Raw genomic sequence first — 15,119 nt, forward strand, 5'->3', positions numbered from 1 at the left:
CTTTCCCTTTCTCTCTTTCTTCCACCTCCAAACAGAAAACGTCGCAATACCGTCGAAGAATGGAGATGGGTCTTTTAAACAAACCCTTACACTGAACCCGCCAAGAGAAGTAGAGGATATACTTTCCTACCACATACTCAACAATCTTCGAAAAAAGTGAATCCTGAGTGTATATCACCGTCCGACATCCCCTAACAAATCATTAACAATCCTTAGCAAGTCCAAAGTATCTTTGGACTCACCGGATCCGAAAATAGACTCCGTAAAGAGATCTGTTACGTCGGCTACCACCGGCTCCACCTTGCTCGTGACCCGGAAACAAAGGTGACACCGTCCTCCTCACGATACCGCTGAGAAGATTTGATAACCCACGTTGGGCTATCCCATGCGAGTCGATAAGCTCGCAAACCAATCTCCCATACTCGGAGACCAACCTCTAGTGACTGATCAACCTTATGATTGACCACTGCCACCTCGAATATCTGTCCGACTCCACCTAGAGGATAACTCTTTCCTCCTGAAGGCAAATCAAACAACCTGCAACTTCAAATCAGAAATGCAGCTGCCACAATTTCCAAACAGAAACTTGCATCACAAAACAACCAAATAATCAATCCGAAGACAAAATTCTAAACCAAGAATTTTAGAGGTCGAGAACCACGTCCTTCGCTTGGTCAACACCGACCAAACCTTACCTCTTCGATTGATAATCTGATCACCGAGAACAACCACCTTAAACCAGAGATAACTACTGGCTTAGTAACAACCAATCGAGCCTTATCCCACGATGATGATCGGACAAACTTTTCTCTATCACCGTGAATAACCTTGCTCGTACTGACCAACATGACCTCTACCCGAAGATCAACCTTCCATTGCAACTCCACCCCATTTGGACCTGCATACACAAACCAAACAAGAAAGAGGCGAATCAGAGACATAACTTCTGACCTGTGTTCCGGTCTCTCTCTCTTCTTGTCGTCGGTTTCCCTCGATCACCCCCTTGCCTTGCTTCTATTTTCCGTTACGACTCCAATATTTCTCAGACCGTGCTCCTTTCTTGCTCACTCGAGTTTTCGAGCCGATCATCTTGAAAGATACACAGAAGAACACAAGAAAGAACAAATATAGGAGCATCAAACATGTTTCCCAATTGAACAGACTATGTTTTCCCGTTGCCGACCAGAGCGTCTTGGTTTGCATAGGAGATCGTCAACCGCACTCCTCGACAATAGTGAATAAATATTAAATACAAGCACTTCTACTACACTCTAGGGATGAGCGTTTCGAGAATCAGATCAGGTTCGAGACGAAAATATATCGGTTCAGTTTTTCCGGTTTTATAAAAATATATTTCAATCACTTTTTATATTATGTTCAGTTCGGTTCTGTGATTTTTTTTTAAAAAAGATAGATTTTCTTTAAAAAATTTTGATTTTTCGAGATTTTTAAAATTCTATTCGGTTTGATTTCGATTTCGAAAAATTCAAAATTTTAAAAATAATATTGTTCGGAAATTTAGAACGATTCAGATCGAAAAAATACTGCATTTTTCGATTCGGTTTAATTCGATCGTAAATAACCAAAGAGAGATACCCATCCTACCACAATCAATAGTAAGCACTAACCGCATAAAACAAATACAAGAAGTTGATTCTCTTTTTGCTTGACGTACCCGAAACGACGCCTAAGGAATTTATATTACACCTAAAGAATTTTGAGGATTTTTTCCCTAAATATCTCCTGACGCGGTTACCTACGAACCACCCATTATTGGATCGCTCTGAACCGAATGGGTCTCACCGTAAAACCCGCCGACGCAATGTCTGACCCGGAACCCGGATCCGGACCCGAATCCTCCCTCCTCCTCCTCCCTCACGAGGGCTCGACCTGCAAAATCCCCTCCGATTCCTTCCACTTCGCCTACATCATCTACTTCACGTTGGGCGTCGGTTTCCTTCTCCCATGGAACGCCTTCATCACCGCCGTCGATTACTTCTCTTACCTCTACCCCGCCGTCTCCGTCGACCGGATCTTCGCCGTCGTCTACATGCTCGTCGGCCTCGTCTTCCTCCTTGTGATCATCCTCTTCTATGCCCATAAGTACAACGCCTGCATCCGCATCAACCTCGGCCTCTTTCTCTTTGTCCTGGCCTTGCTCGTGGTCCCCGTCATGGACCTGGCCTACATCAAGGGCCGGGTTGGGCTCTACACCGGATTCGACGTCACGGCCGTCGCCGTCGCGCTCTCCGGTGTCGCCGACGCGCTTATGCAGGGCGGTCTCATCGGCGTTGCCGGTCAGTTGCCGGAGAGGTACATGCAGGCTGTCGTTGCCGGAACCGCTGGCTCCGGTAAAGTTCCCCTGCCTCGTCTCAAAAATTAAGAATCGCACTTTTCTGTCCCCAAGCTTCTAGTTTTTTGTTAGATGTCTGTTTCCCATCGTTTGGGCACTTGCCAAAACAAAGCCTTATCCTTTTAATCTTCACGGGATCAAATGAATGAAGAATGAAGAATATCGCAACTTTTTGCTGCAGGAGTTCTTGTTTCATTTCTGAGAGTCTTAAGTAAAGCTGTATATCTTCAAGATCCTGACGGGCTGCGTAAAAGCGCGAATCTTTACTTTGCCGTGGGAATTGTTGTAATGGTCATCTGTTTTGTATTCTACAACGTAGCTCATAGACTTCCGGTCATTAAGTATTATGATGAGCTCAAGACCGAGGCTTTAAACGAGGAGAAACTGGCCAATGGTGCTTTAACTGGATCGCTATGGAGAAAAACCCTCTGGGACATTGTGGTGAGAGTCAAATCTTTCGGTTTAGGGATTGTTCTCATATACATTGTGACCCTCTCGATATTTCCCGGCTTCATCACCGAGGATGTTCATTCTGAATCTCTCAAAGACTGGTACCCTGTTCTGCTCATTACGGCCTACAACGTGTTTGACTTGGTGGGTAAGTCTTTGACTGCTGTCATTACGCTCAAGGACGAGAAAATTGCTGTTGGAGGTTGTATTGCAAGGCTGTTGTTTTACCCTCTCTTCTGGGGTTGCTTGCATGGACCGCCGTTTCTCAGGACAGAGATTCCAGTAACTCTGCTTACATGTCTGTTGGGACTCACTAATGGCTACTTAACGAGTGTTCTGATGATTCTGGCTCCAAAATCCGTTCAGCTGCAACACTCGGAGACTGCAGGTATCGTCATCGTGCTGTTCTTGGTTATCGGCTTGGCTGCTGGGTCGGTCTTCTCTTGGTTCTGGGTCATCTGATTCACGTAACTGTATTTACATTCTGCAAACCTGTGTAAAAAGTTTAAACTCAGCTTCAATAGTATATGAATCCACGTATTTTCACTAAACCTTGTCTAATGAATACCCTTTTACATGATGAGTACAACGGCGTGCGTGAGTTCTGTAATAGTGGAACCTAAGAACACACAGAAAGAATCAGAATTAAGGATTCTTCATTTTGATTCTAAGCTTTCTAGCTATTTGCGATGCTTTTGGATGGATCGGACGTCTCGTGCTGTCTGACTGTTCTGCCTCCACCCAGTTTATAACTTTCAGAATCAGAGACTGCGAAACTTTCTTGATATCTGCATCTGCAGCTCCTTTAGATTTCTTCATGCCCTTTTCCAGAGCCTTTTCGAGGAACTCCATGAACCAGTTTGCAGCTTCGCTCTCGATCTCCTTTGCCAATCTTATCGTGTTACTTAACCCACTAGAAGTCGGATTCTTGTTCTCGTCGTCTGCTTTCAGTACTTTTCCTGAACTCTTCTGCTTCAGAGCAAGCCGCCTCTTCGATGAGCCTAACTCAGAGGTTTTCTCTTGATCAATCGTGTTGTGAGCAATTTCGTGAAGGATTGAATACGACCCATCTTCTTCCCTTTGCTTCTGATTTTCAGATTTAGGGTTTTTGTTTTGTGATTTGTTGCCAGTTGCTAAAATGGCTGCTTCAGTGGACGCCATTTCGCTCACGGCTTGAGCTATCTGGTGATGAAACTCCAAGAACTGCTCAAAGCATGAAGCAGGGGTTTCGGCTTTTGCTGACTTGGTTAGCTTGGCAAATGTCCTGTTCAAGAAAAAACATATGAACAGATCATTTTTCAACTCAACAAACAGATCATACAGCAAGAACAAAGATATGCGAATCCATACTTGAGATGTCGGACAATGGTTTCAGTGGCTGGAGGCTCTCTCAGTGCCTGAAGGGCTATCTTCTGAGCTGTCTCTCGATGTTGTATGGCTTCCTGTAGCAAAGAAGAACTCATACCAATTAGACAGGAACAGTCTTCGACTTTGAAATTTTGATGCACACACCCTGCAACTGCAACTACTGCATATCAGAAGCTGTTGAATTTACCTTGCTCAGTGTGCTAAGTCTTCCGGGGAGATTTGAAGGGAGAAAGCTGCTGTTCTTCTCGGGTCTTTCCAGCTTATGGTGATGAGATTCCTGTCTCCTTGAAATGGACCTCTCTCCATCTCCATGGGCTTCCACAGAAGCTGCTGCTCTTCCACTGCGCAAACTGGGTGGAGATGTTGTGCTTTTCTTTTCCTGTCCAAAGAGGAAATCCTACCGTTCAGCCAAGTCACGGAACAGCGGATCTGAAATGCCACTCTTGTCTGAACGAAATGCAATTCTAAAGGACGAATACTGGGTGGTGATAAAGGTCTCTTCCTGCCTTCAGCAGACATTTGCGTTCATATATCAAAATAACGACGTGTTGCGTACAGCTGATGGAGGCTGGATTCGACCATTCATTCCTCAACCATGTATGTTCCTTATTACGATGAACAACAAAGATGAACAAATGTACCTACAGAGGATTTGATGGGACTAAGAACATATGAAGACACGGAGGAGATCTTCGCCTCTCTATCACAAACACTTCTGCTCCTTGGAAACTTCGAAGCCGGAGGAACCACGCAGCTCTTCCTCAGCACCGCTGGGCTCTCCCCTTTCAGATCCGCCATTTTCGCCAAAATCCCTCCTCCGAAAGAGCTCCTCACTCCTCCGCCTGATTTCCCCCTCGACATCGGAGACGCCGCGAATCTGGCCGCAGCAGGCCTCTGCTTCGCCGGTGTGCATTGGTCGAAATCCAACGGCACTGGTTTCAGAACCAGCGGTGACGAAATGTCGCTGTTTTGGCCCCACGACCCTCTTCTCGGCCTCGACCCAGGCTCCTGACCCGATCTCTCGGCCTTTCCCCTCAGACCCATCAATGGCTCCGGCGTTCCGACCAACGGGTGCCGACCGGGGATCGGCTTGGCGCCTTTGACGACGGGAACAGGGGACCCTGGCTCGAGCCTGTCGACGTAGATGAACTGACCCAGCTGCATCTTGTTGCTGAGGACGACATCGTCTTGGTCGGAAGGGAGCGTGACGTAGATGGAGTGAGAAGAATCAGAGACTTTGATGAAGAAGCCGTGTTTGGGCAAGAGATTCTTCTCGTCCAGATCCACTGGGACGATATCGGTGACCTGCAACAGAGAGCTCCGGTGCTCGCCCGTTGGTTTGACCCCTGTTTTCATCCCGTCTAGAAGCTTCTGCAGAATTCCCGGCGCCAAAGCCGCCATTTTTGTCGAATTTGAGATCAAGGAGGCTGATTCAGACGAGAAATTCAGAGATTCAAGAATGGGTAATCGATCGAAGACGCAGGGGCGTATTATTCATGGATCGGGAGAGCCAACGGTCAGTGCAAGAAGAATGAAGAGATAAGAAGAGCAAGTTTTTAAAAAGGAAATTGGAATTTTTTAAAAAGAACACGTGGCCCATTTCGGAACGTTGTGGGCAACGGTCGAATTTCTGGTGGGTCCTATATAAATAATTTTGAATATAATATACTGTTGTCTCCTCCATTGTCTAAATATATATCAGAGATTCGGAAGCATTAAATGCGAATAGGAGGAAGTCATAACATGTCGATTCGGATTGCAGTCATACCTCAAAGTTAGGCCCTTGGGGGTTCTTAATCGTCCGGTAATTGACCGAATTTTCTGGTGGGAATAAGGGAGTGCACGCATAATGTAGTGTAGACACATGGGTTTGATTTAATTGTCTTTTTTTAAAAAAAAAACTCGAAATAATGGGTTTGATTTAATCAATCCAAGACATCCTAGTCCTGTAAGAACAATTTCGTGTTGCTGCAAGGTGGAACAAGACTCAACTTCTCTCGTCAATAAGCGGTCAATCTACCACCAAATTAAATTTATCCCAAACGTCCAAATAAAGAGCCTCAGAATCAGAGCAAAACACCTTTTGCTTCTCTTCTTCCAAAGCTGGAAAGGCAGAAACACAAAAGAAGGCTAGAAAGTGATGCTGACATGAAAATTGATTTCTTGATTTCTTGAATTCTCAGGGCCGTGTTATAGTGGTGTGGCGAACCCTGCAAACGCCCGAGTCTATGTTAGACACTTCGTGATCACATAAACACGGAATTAGATAGCAATGGCTCAGAGTGTCTCTTTAACAGTGTTCAAGACCGGCGGCAAGACACTGGAAACAAGTTCCACGGTTTTCTCTGTTACTAAACAACGGAACGGTAAGTAAAAGGAACAAATAGCTTTTGGATATAGGTCTCATATATAACTGCGACATGATTCATGGATGACAACATAGTAGCTCTCGTTGCCCACTTAAGTAGCAAAAGACTCAACCTTTTCGTGCAGGATTTCTTTCAACAAATATTTGAGAGTTGTATAAAGAAGAAGACAGAAGCATACCTTCGGACAGAGAACCCCAGTTTTGATTGCTGAGAGATAACAACGAAGTGAACAAAGCTGAGGCAGTGACACTATGCAACGGCATCATTGACAAAGCTCCTCCCAACCCCACAGGAACCCTAAGACAGCCATTATTCAAACTCATTTTCCTATTTCCTAACAATTCTCTCGTTCTACGCATTAGGAGGAAGCCCCCAGCCGTAAACAGCGAAGGTTAAATAAAATTGACATGGGATTCCTACGGAAATCAATATAATTACACTCATTCATGATTGAGACATAATTAACGAGCTACACCTACCGAAATCAGTAAACAGACATAATTTAAGCAATTCTGCAGCAGAAGCAGATCTATTACTCGATGTGCAAGAACATTCATCCGGTTCTGTACAGCTCTATAAACTATCCCCATCCAAACCAAAAAACCTACGAAGAAATGCATATTCCCCTGCGCAGGACTAAGGTAGGAATCTAACCTGGAGGAAGTGAACCTGCGAAGTGAGAAGCGAGAAGAAGCAGAGGAAGACTCAGAAACAGAAACTCCGGCGAACTTCGAAGCGGAACTCACCGCCGACGAACGACCGATAAGGGTTTTTGCCGACGATGACGACAGCTGTAGGGTTCTTCTCGCACCGTTGGCCGCCATGTTTCTCTCAGAAAAACGACCCTTAGCCTCGGCGCAATACTTCTGAGAGGCCAGGTTTTTGTTTCGGGTCGGATCGAACCCGATCTGATCCATGGATAATCTCAGATTTGCCCAACATATGCCCAAAGGTTTTAAATGGGCCCATTATTAGCCCATTTGGTAATTAGGGTCCATCATCCATTATTGGCCCATTTGGTAAACAAACCCAATTTAATTAGACAAATCGGTTGGGCGGTAACCGCCTTGACCTTGTGAGTATATGTGCCCAAGCTTATCATTTCCTGTGGTTGTCGGTAGGAATCGGCAGTGAATGAAATTGAGAAAGTATGAAGCTGCGGCTGAGGAACCACGAGACGAGAGAGACTCTCAAGTGCGAATTTCTCGAGACGTGCTCTCTCCACGATCTCCGGAGAAGGATCGATGCATCGTCTCCCTCCTCCGTTCACATCTCGCTCAATCGTAAGGACGAGCTCGTTTCATCTTCGCCGGATGATACGCTCCGGTCCCTTGGCTTGACATCCGGTGACCTCGTCTATTATGCTCTCGAGCCCTCGGTTTTTCACGCATCGTCTCAGGATGTTGAATTGGCATCGTCAACGGAGGCGCAACAGAGCCCAGTTCGGGGTTTCGAAGATTCGGCAGGGAAATTGGAAGAACAAGAGACCCTGTTTCGAGATTTGGGAACGAAGCGGGAGATTGGAAGTGGTTCGACGGGTATTGGATCTGGAGATCTCAGTGGTGTTCCGGAAAACCCCGATATGAATATTGATATCCAAAAACAAGCGAACACCGATCTGAATTTCGGCGTAGAAGAGCCTATCGAAGGGTCGACGGGGGCGATCTCGGGTACGGAGGGACATGAGCTTATGGATGTCGAGTTTGACGGTGCGGATTACGCTGATTCGAAAAGGTTAAGCGAGCCGTTTTTCTTGAAAAAGGTATTAATAGAGGAATGTACTGATAAGAGTGAAGCGATGATCTTGGTTATGGCTGTTCATGCCGTCATGTTAGAGTCTCGCTTTGTGCTTTTGGATCCTACTTCACGTGTCTGGGCTGATAAGTTTACTTTTTTCAAGGAGACGATGAGTTCGATATCCCTCATTTATACTCTGCCTGAGCTTATAACCCGTAACCATTCGAATGAAACTGTCAGCTTGAAGTTTCAGAGCTTAGGCCCCATGCTTGTAGTTTATGGGTCTCTGGGTGGGACAAGTTCGCATAGGGTGTGTCTTGATAGCCGTAGGTTTGTCCCGACCATAGATTTGGTCATGGATACTATGAAGTCTGACAAAGAAGGGTCTTCAAGCATGTATCGGGAGGTGTTTGAGTTCTGGAGAATGGTAAAAGATGGTGTCGCTATGCCGTTGTTGATTGGTCTTTGCGATATGTGTGGCTTGGAACTTCCGCCTTGCTTGATGCGGCTCCCCACGGATATAAAGATCAAGATACTAGAGTCACTTCCTGGTGTCGATGTTGCGAGGTTGGCTTGTGTTTGTTCAGATATGCGGTATGTGACTTCAAACAATAATCTGTGGAAGCAGAAATGTTTGGAAGAGTATGGGGATCTTGTAAACAAAGAAGAAGATGCGGTCAGCTGGAAAGCCAAGTTTGCTGCTTACCGGGAAAACGATAGAAGGCGTAACAACATACTAGTGTGTCGGAGAATGAGGCCAAATTTTTGGAGGCTACCTCAGATCCGGCAAGACCCTTTTCCAATGGGGTTTCCTCCAGTCACATGGTATGATAGAGAGAGAGATCGCCTGCCTGCAGGCCACCCTTTTCAGCTCGGACAGCGAGGGCCGGGGCTTGGTCAGCTCAGGGGACGGAATTTGTCTCCCAGATGCAACCTTGGAGGGCTCAACTAGCCAGTCTTTTCTGGAGGACTCAACCTGTGTGGGTGGTGACCTAGCTATGTCTCTCGTTTGTGTTTTTGGGTGAATCATGCTCCTCGGTACATGTCTTGACAATGCTTTCTTGGGTCTGTATCCTTCCTTCCTTCATCTGTTTTGGCTGATGTTTCTTTTTAAGGTTTCTGTAAAGGTTGCAGATTAGGGCGTAGGCTCTATTAGTTTCAGTTTTATGGCCTTTGTGAAAGAAAAATACACGAGATTGCTGCCTACAAAGCTTAGCACTGGAGTTGAGCGGGTAGTTTTGGAGCACAACGATAGATTCACAACGTTCTGACGGTTTGGACAAATCTAATACGTTCTTGACATTCAAACAATGTGGGTCTTGTTGCCATTTCCGGTAATATTGCATCTCGTGAAGGCTCTCTGATTGGTACGTACCAAAACAAAGGAGATCATTTAGCTTTTGTTGTTGTTATGTGCGACCAGCAAATACGAAGCCAGATTTCATGACGAAGAAACCGTATGGCATTGTGTTTGCAGAGGATGCAACCGCATTGCATACGGAAGCGACCATGACTTCATACTAGGTCTTGTGTTGTCCCGCCGTTCTCAATACTAGCTTGTTTTTTTTTAAATATACTGACCTTTAATGTGGGAAAAAAAGTGTTTATAAAGGATGATTTGTATAGAGAAAGTGTGAGGAGGGTAATGAGATTGCCGTAGCTAGTTGCATTTGGTAGCACTATGAAAGGGTCAATCAATTGATAGGTGCAGCAGCAGAGCTACATCACATGTGCATTGGATTTCATGTCTCGGAAGAAAAAAGGAAAAAACCCTAATAATACGTAAACTCCAAAGGCAATGAAGTTTCACATTTACTGTCCGAAAGGCCACACGTTATCCTCTTGAAGAGGGGTCAGTCTCGAGTTAAATGCATTGTGTGGCTCCTCTCTCACCTCCTTCTCCCCTCACTCCTCTTCTCTCTCTCTCTCTCTCTCTCTCTCTACTGTTGTGTTTAAATGAATTTGGTTCTCTCTATCTTCTTGAGATACAAGATGCTGGAGAAATAATCATGTTATCCGTCCATAATATTCATATGAGTCGATTTGATAACTTTACAGCACGTAAGAATTCCTAGATTTTTATCTCTTCGTGGGGTGAATGAATTAGGTGACGTACGAGAGGGGAAATAAATGGGATGGGGCAGAGGCCTTCATATTGAATGGTGGAACATATATACATATACATATACATACACACGCACATCCCAGTCGACCCATGAATGCCATTGATATTATGGCTATGCTCATCTCTCTCTCTGTGCTTAAAACGTGACATTTTAAATGTGCAGCAGAGGTCATCCAAAAGTCAAAATGTTTCCGTTTCTCTCTTTCGCTCCCCGGCAGGCTGCTCCGTTGTCCGACCGACCAGTTCCTTCGTCCAAACGTTAAACGTGCATTTCATAACATGTGGGGATTATCGAATTTTTAGTTTTTTTTTTCAAACAAAAATTAAGACGTGGAGGAAGGTTTGTGAGTGTTGTTAAACACGTGTCGTCGAGATATTGTGTTTTTGGGATTCCATCGGTTTCTTTTCAGCGACGATCTCAAACAGTCGTTCCGAAAAATGCCTATGTTTGAAATGCATGTCTTGTTAGGTGAACCCTGTCGGCTTTGTATTAAAAGAAAGGTGGCCACTGCCATGCCACCGTTTTTTTTTTTTTTTTTTTAAGAACAGAAGAAAGGGGGCGGTTACAAATTACATTACGTAACCAATAAACATGAAAACGTAAGTCATATATAATATATAAGAGCAGTCCCATGGATAAGCAAAGCTACTCATTCCCTCAATCATTATAAACACGTTCGTTCACCTGTTGAAGCTCACAGCCACAGCTTCTATCCGGACATTGTGTGTGCATTGCTTAATTTGTTGGATTTTCTTTAGTGTGTCGTAAAGAGGAGCTTTCTTTGGATAATCAAAAAGTTTTTGCACACTGTTTAATATAATACTCCTAACAAGAAAGTTAAAGAGAAAGGGTGGGAGGGGAGGGTATACAAAAACAATGGATTGGAGAAAAAAACAGTGTTAGAGACAGCTAATTAAGGCTCCAATCGTTTTAATTACCAATTTTTGGATTTGCAACGGTTATACGAAAGCTGACAAAACCATTCATTCCAAAGGAAAGCAGACATGCAACAACTCGAAGCTCATAAAATGAAAAGAAAGAAAGAAATGGTGGTGGATGTAACCAAAACAATATAAAACAAAAGAAAATGTTATGGCAACCACATTTGTCCCTTCATTAACATAAAATTAACAGAGTGGCTATTGTCCCGTCCCATACAACCAACAGCCCCCTCGTGAACCCTCTCCCTTTTCTTTTTTCTTTTTTATTCTATCAATGTTGTTTTGTATAAATAAATAAATAGATTTTAATAAAATTAAAATTGGGTGGCACATAAAGTCCACCTCATCTTCTACTCTCATCGTCTCCCACACCACAACTGGTGGGCACTGCTTCTCACATGTTAATGAAAACGTCTCTCTCCTCTCACTGTTTTGTTCTCACACACACACCATTATTTAATCAATGCATCGTTTCCGCAAACATCCTCTAATGAAACAAATAAGGCATAACATCACCAGTAACAAGAGTTTATTGTTACCGAAATCACAAATATAGATATCAGAATTCCTCCCTTGAATTCACGCGACAATTAACGTAAAACAATAGATAAACCCCCATCCACGTGGTCAAGCTTTCTTAGCCGCCGGGTCGTGTCCTAATCCGCGATGGTCCAAGTCATGTCATTCTCAAATATCCAGTGGCACACTTCGATCTGACCAGGGCGCGACCCCAGCGCCGCGAACGCTCCGTGGCTCGCTCCCCAGGCTGATGTGTCAATGTGACAGATGGCAACGCCGTGATTGATCTTGGATTTGGTTTTCGGGTCTAGAAGATCCGATTCGTACACCCGGACTTTCGGCACCGAGTGGCAGTAGTAGAGTAGATACGGGTACAGACTCTGGTGGCATGACACCGACTTCGTCACCTTTCCACCGTTGATGCCTCTGACCTTCCCGATCATCACCTTCTGCTTTGACCCGGCGATGTTCTCTGTAGTCCGGAGTTCGAGGCTGCGGCCGAGCACCGACGTTGCGAAGTCGATCATGTCCTCCGCTGATCCCACGCACCTCTTTGTCTCGCCGGCGCTAGGAGATCTCTCGCACTCGCTGAGGGCATCCGATATTATCCTCTCCATTGTTGAGTTGTCACCCGCTCCGAAGATCCGTTTGATGTCGGCAATCTTCGAAGCCGAAAAGGGTAGTTTCGAGATTATATTCCGGGGCAAAAACGACCTCTTGGGCATTTTATCTCTGATGTCAGGCATCGGAATCGTATTCCCTTCCTTGAGCATCGCCTCTCGGAAAAATTTGCCCGGCTCGATCCACCTATTCACGGATTTGCCATCGGAGAGGGGCATGGTCTGGTTATATTTGGCGAATTCGACGCCTTTTTTGGCGTAATCCTTGAAAGTGGTGTTGACGCCGTAGGTCTTGAAACCGATCTTGTGCCCCTTAGCGCCTTTGCCGTAGCCGGTGAACGTATCGGACCCTGGATTGAAGGTTTGCCCGTAATTTACGAAATTGACCTTCTCTGCGTTGGAGTTCTTCGCGTACGAACTGAACCTGTCGTCGCCGACGTTCGACCTGTCTCTGTAGTTGGAGAAGGTCTGGGTGGCAGCGTTCCCTTCACTGCCGTAGCTCCTGAAGTTGTTCTGCGGCACATTGCTGTCGATTCCGTAGTTGGTGAAGGACTCGTTCGCTACGTGTCCGTGAGTGCCGTAGTTCGCGAAACCCGACCCGACAACGTTGGAGTTCACGGCATAGGAGGAGAAATCGTCCACGTCTCCGGTCCCGTGTTTGCCGTAACTGGTGAAGGATTGACCGGACCCTGCATTGGCGTCGCGGGAATAGGTCTTGAAGGTCTGAGTCCGGATGGCGCTGTCGGAGTATGAGGTGAAGGTGCTTGTCGGGTTGTTGACATCATTGTGGTAATTGGTGAATGTGCCGCTGCCTCCGGCGGTGGAGCCGCCGTATGAGTTGAAGCTCTCCTCCACGACATTGCTTGAGGTCGCGTAGTTGGAGAACTTGTCGTCGTGACCGGCCGAGTCACGGCTGTAACGCCGGAACGAGTCGGCGACGACGTTGCTGTCCTGCGAGTAGTTTTTGAACGAGTCGACGCCTCCGGCACGGGTTGTGCCGTAGTTGGTGAAGTTCTTCTGGTCGTAGACGGAGAATTTGACGTCGTCGGTGTGCTTCTCAAGGCTCGCACCCAAATCCGGGAAGCAGAAGAGGTTGGCGGCAGAGCAGAACTCAGGCAGGCGAGTCGGGAGAGAGTCGACAGCGGCGAGTTTGGCGAAACTGGCGGAGTCGACGGCGCTGAGAGGCGACGCCTTGGAGAGGAGAAACTCCGATCTGGGAGATTCGCTTCGGATCTCCTTGTTCCAGTAACGCACCAGAGACGCCTTGGGCGTGAAAGGGTTCTCCTCCGCCGAGAATCCGCCGCCGATCAATCGTCCGAGGGCGAGGTTCACCTGCAATGGCCCAAAAACAAAATCGCCAAATCTCAGAAACCCATAGATGTCCAGGTAAAACAGATCCGATTCACCCTAAGCTGAATCAGTAATGGAACTAACGAAATCGAATCTCTTATCAGCTGCAAATTCCGCTTACATTGAGGAGAGCCAGAAAACCCAGGAAGAAGGGCAGGAGGAGAGGGAGTGATTGTCTGAGCATTTTTGTCCGAGGGAGAGGGAGAGGGAGAGAGAGAGAGGATGAATGTTGGTGGGCTTGTTGGGTTGCAGAGCGCGGTGTGCGTGTATTTATAATTGGACCCAAGGAAAATCAATAGTTTAAACACGGGTCATTTCAAACTTAATCGATTGATTAGTACAAGGGCTTGGGGGGGAGATACAATATATGTTTCCACATTAAATTAAATCATAGGAGAAAGGGATACCGATGATGGCGAAACAAAAAAAAAAAAGAGGGAAAGCCAAGGGCACAAAGAGAGTGTGAGAGAACAGTGGGTTTTTTTAGTAACAACAAGAGACAAAAGAAGTGGACTTATTTTAAATAAAGTCGTTGGGTCGAGGAACGCGTTTTCACCTTGATTACTATTGTTGGGATTAACAATTCATTAAACCAGTCTTTTATGGCCGAAAATAGAACTGAGATTCATTTTCCAAACTCTTCTTTTTCTCTAAACGTTGTTTAATTCCCTTTACTAACCGTTGCTATTAGACAGAGAATGCTTATTCAGCTTCCGTTTTTAGCATTTCCCAAACAAAAGACTTCCTCAAGTAGGAATCCTAACTCCGCCACTAAAACAGAGATTTAATTCTTATTTATATATTAAAGCGGGGTTTTTAATATACCCATCCTAACGTCATAATCTGACTGAAACAAATTAAATTGGATTTTTTTTTGAATAAATCTGTCTTAATCCGTATTATACACTGTCGTACGACAATCCACTGATTGCAAATTGCTTAATGCCCCTTGTAAATATTAATTCAGATTTTTTTTCCCTTCCGAAAAAAGAAAACCGGTTTGATACGATCGGACCGGAGCGAAAGGCTACTTATGTCCGGTCCAGTTGTTGTCGGTATTAGCCACGTGTGGGGCGGTCAATGGCTGTAAAAAGACGCGGTTTTAGCCACCAGCCAAAACACACACATGTACGTGATGTAACCTTGAGGGGCTCATTAGATTCGTGGATTTGCATAATTAAGTATCGCCCGAATTTTATTTTATTTTATTTTATTTTTTTTATAAAAAAACGTTATCTCTAATGGTGTCGGGGTCGGGAGGAAATCGACAAAACTCGTGAGAGTGG

At 45.4% G+C, this 15,119-nt stretch overlaps 5 protein-coding genes across 6 annotated transcripts; 2 read left to right on the top strand and 3 right to left on the bottom strand.

Moving 5' to 3' along the window:
* The first annotated feature begins 1,581 nt into the window (after nucleotides 1-1,581).
* Nucleotides 1,582-3,354, top strand: LOC104822140 (equilibrative nucleotide transporter 1-like). Its single transcript, XM_010553263.2, has 2 exons — nucleotides 1,582-2,351; nucleotides 2,535-3,354. The coding sequence occupies exons 1-2, from the start codon at nucleotides 1,793-1,795 to the stop codon at nucleotides 3,263-3,265; spliced, it is 1,290 nt and encodes a 429-aa protein (XP_010551565.1). The 5' UTR covers nucleotides 1,582-1,792; the 3' UTR covers nucleotides 3,266-3,354.
* Nucleotides 3,240-5,821, bottom strand: LOC104822139. 2 transcript variants are annotated; one of them, XR_773143.2, is made up of 5 exons: nucleotides 4,817-5,821; nucleotides 4,359-4,550; nucleotides 4,154-4,245; nucleotides 3,372-4,067; nucleotides 3,240-3,295 (listed from the first exon to the last, which is right to left on the bottom strand). XR_773143.2 is itself a non-coding variant. In XM_010553262.2 (4 exons), the coding sequence occupies exons 1-4, from the start codon at nucleotides 5,570-5,572 to the stop codon at nucleotides 3,449-3,451; spliced, it is 1,659 nt and encodes a 552-aa protein (XP_010551564.1). In that variant the 5' UTR covers nucleotides 5,573-5,821; the 3' UTR covers nucleotides 3,325-3,448. The 2 variants fall into 2 exon arrangements, 1 of the variants encoding a protein (XP_010551564.1); XM_010553262.2 differs by lacking the exon at nucleotides 3,240-3,295 and having other exon boundaries at nucleotides 3,325-4,067.
* A 219-nt stretch (nucleotides 5,822-6,040) lies between these two features.
* Nucleotides 6,041-7,570, bottom strand: LOC104822141. The gene is made up of 3 exons (XM_010553265.1): nucleotides 7,195-7,570; nucleotides 6,719-6,837; nucleotides 6,041-6,381 (listed from the first exon to the last, which is right to left on the bottom strand). The coding sequence occupies exons 1-3, from the start codon at nucleotides 7,455-7,457 to the stop codon at nucleotides 6,362-6,364; spliced, it is 402 nt and encodes a 133-aa protein (XP_010551567.1). The 5' UTR covers nucleotides 7,458-7,570; the 3' UTR covers nucleotides 6,041-6,361.
* Nucleotides 7,571-7,640: 70 nt separating this feature from the next.
* On the top strand, nucleotides 7,641-9,526 carry LOC104822142 (F-box protein SKIP22-like). Its single transcript, XM_010553266.2, has one exon. The coding sequence runs from the start codon at nucleotides 7,691-7,693 to the stop codon at nucleotides 9,227-9,229; it is 1,539 nt and encodes a 512-aa protein (XP_010551568.1). The 5' UTR covers nucleotides 7,641-7,690; the 3' UTR covers nucleotides 9,230-9,526.
* A 2,270-nt stretch (nucleotides 9,527-11,796) lies between these two features.
* Nucleotides 11,797-14,086, bottom strand: LOC104822143 (polygalacturonase 1 beta-like protein 3). The gene is made up of 2 exons (XM_010553267.2): nucleotides 13,955-14,086; nucleotides 11,797-13,815 (listed from the first exon to the last, which is right to left on the bottom strand). The coding sequence occupies exons 1-2, from the start codon at nucleotides 14,015-14,017 to the stop codon at nucleotides 12,001-12,003; spliced, it is 1,878 nt and encodes a 625-aa protein (XP_010551569.1). The 5' UTR covers nucleotides 14,018-14,086; the 3' UTR covers nucleotides 11,797-12,000.
* Between the last annotated feature and the right edge of the window lie 1,033 nt (nucleotides 14,087-15,119).

This window comes from Tarenaya hassleriana, unplaced genomic scaffold, assembly GCF_000463585.1.
Source record: "Tarenaya hassleriana unplaced genomic scaffold, ASM46358v1 Cleome35, whole genome shotgun sequence".
Lineage (NCBI taxonomy): Eukaryota > Viridiplantae > Streptophyta > Magnoliopsida > Brassicales > Cleomaceae > Tarenaya > Tarenaya hassleriana.